The sequence below is a fragment of the Belonocnema kinseyi genome, chromosome 3 (genome assembly GCF_010883055.1).
Source record: "Belonocnema kinseyi isolate 2016_QV_RU_SX_M_011 chromosome 3, B_treatae_v1, whole genome shotgun sequence".
Lineage (NCBI taxonomy): Eukaryota > Metazoa > Arthropoda > Insecta > Hymenoptera > Cynipidae > Belonocnema > Belonocnema kinseyi.
Window position 1 is genome coordinate 118,689,764 of NC_046659.1, and position 10,938 is coordinate 118,700,701.

At 23.9% G+C, this 10,938-nt stretch overlaps 1 protein-coding gene across 1 annotated transcript; it reads right to left on the bottom strand.

The window, feature by feature from the left end:
• Positions 1-762: 762 nt before the first annotated feature.
• Positions 763-10,333, bottom strand: LOC117169567 (pyroglutamyl-peptidase 1). The gene is made up of 2 exons (XM_033355998.1): positions 9,915-10,333; positions 763-1,504 (listed from the first exon to the last, which is right to left on the bottom strand). The coding sequence occupies exons 1-2, from the start codon at positions 10,131-10,133 to the stop codon at positions 1,112-1,114; spliced, it is 612 nt and encodes a 203-aa protein (XP_033211889.1). The 5' UTR covers positions 10,134-10,333; the 3' UTR covers positions 763-1,111.
• Positions 10,334-10,938: the final 605 nt, after the last annotated feature.

The following is a 10,938-nucleotide window of genomic DNA, read 5'->3' on the forward strand; positions in this document are numbered from 1 at the left end:
TCTAACTACTTCTTTTAACTGGAAGTTTAACTTTTCGATTTTTGTTCAAAACTGATATTTTTTAGTGAAAAATTAAAGTATTTCAAAATGCAGTTATTTTGAAAATGTTCACTCAATTGTGGTAAAGGATGTTTAGAATAAACATGATAAATTAAAATAAATTTGTGAGTTTTGCGGCAAATATGAATATTTTATTTTTAACCGACCGGGAAAATTGAAAAACTTGCCTCGGAATTTGGAATCGTCCGCCGAATCACCACCCTGATAATTTAATATATAAGTTTGATTCTTGAAAAACGTCATTTAACGGGAAGTATAGGCGAATATATGAAAATAATTTTTCTAAAGGTTTTACAGTGTTTTTTTACAGCGAAACCGGAGAAAAAATAAAAATTGATCAATAGAAGGTTACAAATAAAATAAATCAAACTTTATTAATGGAGTTTTCGCAAAGAAAATCGAAGAGCAAAGTGTTTTGTTGGGTGTTTGGTTGCTCTTCTACTGTTCGAAAGCATGAAACTGTTCGGTTTTTCTGAACTGTAAATGAACTCCTATTAAAAAAAAAAAATTAAAAAAATCTTATAGTACATTCACAGCATTTACTGATAGTATGACTCTAGAAATAAAACAGAATAAAGTAAAAAATTGACGAAATTTAAACAGATTTTCAAGCTTGTTCCACTGTCAATAGAAAAATTATAATAATCATCAACTATTTATAATTTTTATTCTTCAATGATTTTTGAGCATTCCGAGAAATATTATTTTAGGCACAAATATATCAACATAACCTCAAATCTTGAAAAAAGTTACTGCTCATTTGTCATTTCAAGCTGATATAAATTGAATTTTGCATTGAAATGTCGATAGTTAATATTACATTTTAAATGTTTATGAGGGGGAAAAATTGAAGAATTTATTATTTAGACAACAAGAGCTGCATCTGCGATCTGCATCTGCCTATTGTCGTCGGCCATATTGCTTTTGCCGCTAGTGGTGCCCTCAAGATTTCAAATCCCAATACCCGATAATTAATTATCTCATAAAAATTAAGGCATTCCCTGGATAATTTTAAAGAATAAAATTTGTCGAAGTAAAACGATTTAAAAGCTCATAAAGGAGGTGAATTAGCTTTGATTAAATAGCAGATAATATCGTAAACTCCTTTCGCGCTTTGTGAGCTTGAATATACGTCCAAGTCTGGCACGTGAACAAATAATGTTCGTTCTGGATAAATTGCTAGAGAATGATAATATGTGTATTCGCACAAATAGAGTCCGGCAGATTCAGAAACGCAAGCTTCACAGCCGTGCTTTATCGAATTAGCATTTACGTGACAACAAACAGAATCAATGTTGATGGCAGTTTTTAAATTTTCCAGTGGGACGTCTTCTTCGGGACATTTTTGGTCGTTTACATCTGGTCTGCAATAGCCCTTATTGCAAGCTTTTGATTCTATTGTTAAACATTTTGCATTGGCCGATAATCCCAAATGCAAAACAATCTGAAATAATTATAGGAATTCAAATTTCTTGAGTTCAATAATAGGTTTTCTGCTTAAAAAATCGGAAAGATTTTCAAAAGAAATTTCTGATAGATTCTGAAACAGTCGGGCAAATATTCTTTTCAGATTTTATCAGAAATGTCCCATTCATTTTTATCGGATGTTATCATAAATTATTAATTATTAATGATAATTATTATTAATATTAATCATAATATATATTATTTTGTTTTTACACATTATTTTTATTAAAAAATTAATAATAATAATAATTGTTTAAACAAGGTTTTAAAAAATTCTTTTTATCCAAAATTTTTGCACTAACTCACTATCAAAATTATTAAACAGTAATCATTTTGAAAAAATTATTTAATCAATAAAATTGTTAAATTTCGAAATTTATTAATTGAATTATTTCTTACTTTCTAGTCCTTCAATATATTTTAATTTAAAAAGTTTATTTACAATAAGATAATAAATACATATCAAGTTCTATTAAACAATATTTATATAACAATATTAAATAATTTGGTTTTCTGATAAAATCTGATAGAAACTGACAAAAAAGCGCGCGGGACAGTTTCGAAAAAACGGAAAATTTAAACAATTTTTAATTGTTTAAATAATTGTATATTTTATTTTAACAATTATTCCCAAAATTTTTTCTAACTAAACGTGTTTTTTGAATTAAATGCAATATTTGGTCATTGTTTGGAGTAGTAAATTTGTTTTAAAACAAATAATTATTGTCTATTTTTAACATTTTTTAAAATTCAGACAAGAGATATCCACTTGTTTCTCAGATTGGTATCCTAAAGTATATTTTTTGTTGAATAATCACATAATTTGGAGAAATTTCTTCTAATTTTTAACAAATTTTTATTTGTTTAAGCAATTCTTATTTGCCCAAAAGTTTTTTTCGATAATTTTTAAAAAATAATATAAAATAGAATACATGCAATTATTTTTATGACTATACAGTGCATAGAAAGAATATATTAACCATGTTCTAATTGTTTAAATAAATATAATTGGTTTAAACCATTATTTTTTCGAACATATTTTAAAAATCGTATTTTCTGAATTAAACATGACATTGAGTGACTTCGAGTAGTAAATTCTGTTAGAAATATTTTTGGGAAAAACTAATTATTTAAACAATCGCAGTTTATTTAAAATAATAAAAATGGTTAATATATTATATCTATACACTATACCATAGATAATGTTTAAACAACCAAATCATTACCTTAAACAATGAGTAAATATTACATTTCATTTAGAAAATACGATTTTTTTACATTTTTGGGGAAAAAATAAATGTTTAAAGAAGTCACGTTTCTTTAAACAATAAAAAATGAATGAAAAAAAACACTCAATATTAAAATTTTTAACCCAAAAAGGTGAATTTTCAACCAACCATTTGAATTTTCAACTAAAAAATTGATTTTCTGCCAATAAAGATGATTTATTGTCCAGACTGATGCATTTTCAGCCAAAATAAGTGAAACTTCTACAAAAAGAACAATTTTCAACAAAAAACATCTTTAGTTAAAACAGAAAAAAATGCAATCAATTTGTTGAATTTCGAAGGCAAAAAGACGAATTTTCATCAATAAAATTCAATTTTCAACAAGAAAGTTTGAATTTTTAACCAAATTGTTAAATTTTCCAAAATTTAATTCAATTTTGAAACAAACAATAAAATTTTGAATCGGGGAATTTTTTTGAGGGCGTGCTTAATGCTTTTTTATATTGCAAAATAAACTTGAATAACAGTGATTTTTAATTCGTAAAAGTAGAGTTATATTACTGCATTTAATAATTTTGTTGAAAATTCGTTTATCTTGTTTGCAATTAATTTTTTTAAATGAAAATTTAAGTACTCTATATTCGATTGAAAAACTATAGTTTTTAGTTGAAAATCCATGTATTTTGATAAAATTAAATCTTTTTGGTAAAAAATTGATTTTTTTTGTTGAAAATTCACACTCTTTCTTAAATGAAAACACTACTCATTTTGAAAAGTTGTGTTTTTGGTTGAATTCAACTTTTTCTACTTAAAAATTAAAATCTTTATCTACTTAAAAGTTAAAAAATTTTCTTGAAATATAATTTTTTGGTTGAAGATTCATCATTCTAGTTAAACATTCATCTCTTCGATTAATTTATTTATTTTTTTGAAAATTCCAATATTTCAGTTAAAGATTCATTGGTTTAGTTAAAAATTCATTTTTTGGTTTAAAATTCGACTATATTATAAAATGTATCACCTTGGTTGAAAATTTTACTATCTTGTCGAAAAAAATTCTACTATGTTGTCAAAAAATTGTTGATTTTGTTAGTTCAAAATTAAATTATTCTATTTTATGTTGAAAATCAATATTTTTTATTCGAAAAGTTTACTGTTTTGTTGAAAATTATTTTTTTGTTGAATTTAATTATTTACTGCAAATTGAACTATTCCTTTTCTGAACTATTAAGTTGAAAATTTATCTTTTTTAGTTGAAATTATTCTTTGTTGAAAATTCATATGAATTTTCATCAAAAAAGTTAATTTTCCACAAAAAAAATGTTTCCCATGAAAGATGAACTTTCAACAACAGAGTAAAGTTTTTAAGATAAAAAGTCGAATACATTATAAAACAGTGATCTTTTAAATCGGAAAAGATGAATTTTTAACAAAAAGATAATTATTAATCAATAAAGATGAAGTTTTGAGCCATAAGATTAATGTTCTACCAAGAAAAACGAATTTAGTAGAAAATACATTAATCTTTAACAAAATTATTTAAACTTAAAGCCAAAAGACGAATTATTTACAAAAAAAGTTAAATTTGGACCCAAAAACTATGATTTTAACCAAAAACTGTCATTCTTAACCAAATAATTTAATTTTCTACCAAATTGTTGATTTTTTAAGCCTAAAAAATGAATGTTCTACAAAACAGAAGAATTTTTAACATAACAGTTAATTTAAAAGCAAATTGTGGAATTTTCAACTATAATTATGAATCCTTAAATAAAAAAACTAATTTTTTGAAAAGTTCATTTTTAAGTCAAATAAACCATTTTTTAACCAAAAAGATAAATTTTTAACGAAACATGCAATGGTTGATGTTTTAACCAAACCATGGCTTTTTAAACCTAAAAGTATAAATTTTCAAACAATAAGATTTTATTCTGATTCATAAAAAAGGAATTATCAAAACAATTTCTATTTTAAGAAATAAATTGTCAGATTTTTAAAATTCCTGGTTGCAAATCAGAATTTGTTTCAATTGAATTTTTTGTTTGCAAATAAAAATTTGCAAGAATTTGAAACTCCCCTCTTTCAAATTATAGAAAAAAGATTGCTGAATAATAATATAAAATATTTAAAATAATTATAATTCTGACTTAGAACAGAGAAATTTTGAAAATAAATGGAATTGTGACTTGAAACGGGGATTTTAAGAGTTCCTTGTTCCAAATCAGAATTTATTTAAATTATACAATTCTTTTATTCTTTTTGCAAATATTATTTTGCCAGAATTTGAAAATTTTCTCTTAAAAATTTTATAAAAAGGACATTATTACTATTTGCCTAGTTTATAATATGAAATGTTATAAATAAATATACTAGTGACTTGGAACAGGGAATTTTTGCAAATAAATGTAATTGTGATTTGTAAAAGGGAATTTCTGTAAAGAATTATGATATCGATTTTCAGACAGGGACTTTCCGTAAGAAATTATATATTTCATCTTCGAAATTTTACTTGGAACAGGAATTTGGGAAAAGATTGTTAATTTAGGTTTAAAAAAAGGAAATTAAAGAAAATTTCAGATCAGGATTCTTCAAAAACTTTCTAGAAAATAAAAATTTGACAGAATTTGTAACTTCCCTCTTAACAAATTTACAAATAAATATTTTTGAATCATAATATAAAACATTTTAAATAAATATAATTGTGACTTGGAACAGGGAATTTCCGCAAAAATTATTATTTAACTTGAAACCAGGAATTTTCGACATGGAACGGGAATTTTGGAAAAGATTTTTAATTTTTTTTTTTTAGAAGAAGGGAATCTAAAAAAATCTGCTATAAATTTTCAAAAAGATTTAATTTTTTCCAAATTATGATTCACTGATGTATAAAAAGAGAATATACAACAAAAAAATTCATTTTCCAAGTCAGAATTTATCAGATTTTGAAAATTACTTTTTCCAAATAAGAATTTGTTTCGAGAACTTCATATCTCGGGAGTAATTTTTTATTTTTTACTTAAATTGAAGATAACATTTTTATCGCAATCCGCAGCTAAATCATTTTCATATCGTGCTCAGTGTCACTATTAAATTATTAGCTGACACATTTATTTTCTCGAAAATGAATAACTGTTTCTAATCAAATTTTTTTAGCTTCAATAAGCAACAAGTCATCTCGGATTTCCGTTAGGAATTATGATCGTCAGGATTTGTCGAATTTTAACAATTAATTGCTCCGAATCTGAATTTTGAATTAAAAATTTGTTTAATTAAAATTTTTTATATGCATGTAAATAAAAATTTACCAGAACTTGAAACTTCGCAAGATTCATAAACTCATAAATTAAAAAAAAAACCAAAAACTTTCTAACTGTTCGGCAAGCTGATTAAAATTTTTTTAATTTGTAATTTTTTAAATTTTTTATGCATAAGAAATAAATTTTTCGTCGAAATACAATATTTCGAAAAATAACAAAAAATTGTGTTAATTTGTACTTTGACTGGCCAAAAAAAAAGATTTTTGTTTTTTTATTTTGTTATGCTTTTCTTAATAAACTAACGAAACAAGTAAATATTTTGAGGTTTTAAAACAGAATTTATTTATATTTTTTACGGATCTTGTGTAAAAATGTATCATATTTCAGGATCCTTAAAAAACAGAAAAAAATGTGCTTGAAACTTAAAAATATTTACGTGTTTTCTCATTTGACGAAAGAGTGCGTCAATAACCAAAAACTAAAACGAACGATAAACATTTTTTTTGCAACTTTAGGTACAAATTAATAAAATTTAATTTTTCGTAATTTTTTTTAATATTAATTTTCGACTGAAAAAGTCCGAAAAATAAAATTAAGGATGCTGTAATATTCCGGAACTGGAAAACTACGGAATAATAAAATTTCCGAATTGGATATAATTCCCGAATTGGATTAAATTTTTGGAAAATAAAATTTGCGAATTGGAGAATTTTCGAATAAAAGAATTCCCGTATTGGATAAATTTTCGAATAATAAAATTCCCGAATTGGATAAAATTTTTGAATAATAAAATTTTCGAATAATAAGATTCTCGAATCGGATAAAATTTTCGAATAATACAATTTCCGATTTGGATAAAATTTCCGAATATTAAAATCCCAGAATTGGATATAATTCCCGAATTGAATAAAATTTTAGAATAGTAAAATTTGTGAACTGGATAAAATTTTTGAATAATAAAATTTCCGAATTGGAGAATTTCCGAATAATAAAATTCCTGTATTAGATAAAATTTTCGAAAAATAAAATTCCCGTATTGGATACAATTTTCGAATAATAAGATTCAAGAATCAGATACAATTTTTTAATAATAAAATTTCGAATAATAACATTCCAGAAATAGATATAATTCCCGAATTGGATAAAATTTTCGAATAATAAAATTCCTGTATTGGATAAAATTTTCGAATAATAAAATTCCCGAATCGGATAAAATTGTTGAATAATACAATTTCCGAATTAGATACAATTTTTGAATAATAAACTTTGCGAATTGGATAAAATTTTTTAATAATAAAATTTCCGAATTGGAGAATTTCCGAAAAATAAAATTACCGTTTTGGATAAAATTTTTGAATAATAAGATTCAGGAATGGGATAATATTTTTGAATAATAAAATTTCCGAATAATAATATTCAAGAATTGAATAAAATTTTAGAATAATAAAATTACCGTTTTGGATAAAATTTTTAAATAATAAAATTCCCGTATTGGATAAAATTTTCGAATAATAAGATTCCCGAATGGGATAATATTTTTGAATAATAAAATTTCCGAATAATAAGATTCAAGAATTGAATAAAATTTTAGAATAATAAAATTCCCGAATTGGATAACATTTTTGAATAGTAAAATTCCCGAATCGGATAAAATTGTTCAATAATACAATTTCAGAATTAGATACAATTTTTGAATAATAAACTTTGCGAATTGGATAAAATTTTTTAATAATAAAATTTCCGAATTCGAGAATTTCCGAAAAATAAAATTACCGTTTTGGATAAAATTTTCGAATAATAAGATTCAGGAATGGGATAATATTTTTGAATGATAAAATTTCCGAATAATAATATTCAAGAATTGAATAAAATTTTAGAATAATAAAATTCCCGAATTGGATAACATTTTTGAATAGTAAAATTCCCGAATCGGATAAAATTGTTGAATAATATAATTTCCGAATTAGATACAATTTTTGAATAATAAAATTTGCGAATTGGATAAAATTTCGAATAATAACATTCCAGAATTAGATATAATTCCCGAATTGGATAAAATTTTCGAATAATAAAATTCCCGTATTGGATACTATTTTCGTATAATAAAATTCCAGAATGGGATAATATTTTTTAATAATACAATTTCCGAATTGGATACAATTTTCGAATAATAAAATTCCCGAATGGGATAAAATTTCCGAATTGGAGAATTTCCGAATAATAAAATTACCGTTTTGGATAAAATTTTCGATTGATAAAATTCCCGAATGGGATAATATTTTTGAATAATAAAATTTCCGAATAATAATATTTAAGAATCAGATACAATTTATGAATAATAAAATTTCCAAATTAGATAAAATTTTCGAATAATAAAATTCCCGAATTGAATAACATTTTTCAATGACAAAATTTCTGAATTAATAAGATTCCCGAATTGAATAAAATTTTAGAATAATAAAATTCCTGATTTAGAAAATTCCCGAAGAATAAAATTGTCGAATTGTAAAATATCTAAACTAAAAAATTCCAAAATTTAAACAATGACATTTTTTTTATAAATATTATTTATTGTTTAAAAATACAATGTCCAAATATTTGTAAAACAAAAAATTATTTTTTATCTCTTAAGTTTCTAAAATATGGTTTGAATTTAAAATAATAATAATTGAAAAAAGTTTCATCTAGAAATATATTTTCTTCGGTTATTTTAATTTTAAATTCAAACAATAATGTCATAAACTTTAACAATTAGAAATAGTTTTTTACAAAAAGATTTTATCAGTGTATTTCAAATAAAAAAATGTAATTATTTAAATTCGCGAATTTTCTCGTTTAGATATTTTATAATTTGGCAAATTTCTGTCGGGAATTTTCAAATTCTCTAATATTATAAACTGTCATGAATTTTATTATTCGGGAAATTTCCAATTAGGTAATATTTTTCACTGTTCAGGAACATGGAACGACTGAGAAATCCCGAAAAATAAAATTCTTGACCCTGTAACATTTCCGAATAATACAATTCCTGGCAGAAAATGTCCAAATTATAAAATATCCGAACTTGAATATTACTAAAATATAAATTTCTTGAATTTAAACAATTAAAACATATTTTTTCATATAAATATTTATAATTAATTTAAAATACATTCGGGTAATTTATAAATCCGCAACTCTCTTTAGGGCATTTTATTATTTGATAATTTTCAAATTCGGTAATATTAAAAACTGTAGGGGATTTTCGAATACCGTTATAATTTAAACTCTTCTGGAACTTTATTATATGGGAATTTTTTAGTTCGGGAATTTTACAGGATCGGCAATTTTATTTTTCTTGCGTGATTTTTCAGTCGCTCCCACCCTACTATATATATTTATAATTATAAAAGAAAATATAATAAATAAATATAATTCTTACTGGAAACAGGGAATTTCTATAAATAAATATAATTTTCAGTTTCGAGCAAGGAAAATTTCCGTTATGCATAACAATTTGAATTGGAAAAGAGAATTTTCGACATTGAACAGAAATTTTGAAAAAGATTTTTCATTCTGATTTAGAAATAATAAGAATTGTAATTCTTATGATCAAAAATTATCTAATCTTCCAACTCGGAATTCTAATTCTTTTCCTAAATTCCATGTTCCAAAACAGAAATTTTTATAAATTGTCAGAACCCTTGGTAGAACCAGTTTGAACCCTTTTAAATTGACCGGGAACTGAACCGAAATTTAAATTCAAAATTCAGGTAGATTCCTGAAATAATCAAATTAAATTAATTAAATTACTTTTTAATTAATTATAACAATAAAGCATTAAAATTGGGAAAAAACCTAATTTAATCCATATTCAATCAATAAAAATATTTACAATAATAAATAAATCAATTTTAATCACCATTGGTTTATGCTTCTCCCAAAGTTGCGGAATTCTTTTCGAAACATGGTCGTAAGCAACAGGTAATTCTTCCGTGACAAGATCGAAGTCACATGTTTGTTTTGATTCATCAGCCAATTTTTCCAATTCTTTTACTGCTTCCCAACTTGCGTTTACAGTATGTTCACCAAAAGGGCCAAATCCCGTCACCAAAACTGTCTTTCTCGTGTTATTCTCCATTTATTTAAATATTTTATCAATTGTTTTTCAACAAATTACTCTTTGCTAATCAGATTCTCTTTTAATATTTTCTCCGAATAATGTTCTGTGCTTTCTGCGTATAAAATTGGGACGTTATCTTATTCTTATTATAATTATAAATTCGTAACTATGACAACGTTATCCACTGATTTCAGATCTTCAATACAATCCAACTAATTCCTAAATAAATTTCCTTTCATGTTTTATTTGACTAAAAATAGATATAAAAAATCCCAGCCAGTCAGGAATTCACGATAGGTTTGTAAACACGTCGTAAAAGAGCCAATCGTTTAGTCAGTATTCTTCTAGATCCAATTTTAAAATCGATATACTGCTTAATATAGACGAATACATACCTTTTTTATCATGTGGTTGTCCAAAAATGCATCGGAACTTTTTTTTCTAATTTTCATGAGTGAACAATTTTTTTGTTGTTGAAAACTCGTCTTTTTGGTTTTTTAAAATTCATCTATTTTGGTTTAAAATGTAACTATTTTATTGAAAATTCGTGTTTTTTGCATCAAATTAATTTTTTTTTAGTTTTGAATCAATTTGTTGAAAACTTATCTTTTTATGAATTTAACTTTTTTTTATATCAAATAAAAATGTTTTTGGAATTCAAATATCACCTATTTCATCTTTGGTTGAAAATTAAATTTTTTGTTGAAAAATCATATTTCCGGGTTAAAAATACAATTGGTTAAAAATTAATCTTTTTTAGCGGAGGACTCAAGTGTTTTGTTAAAAGTTTGTCTTTTTTTGATAAATTCTGCCGCATTTGATT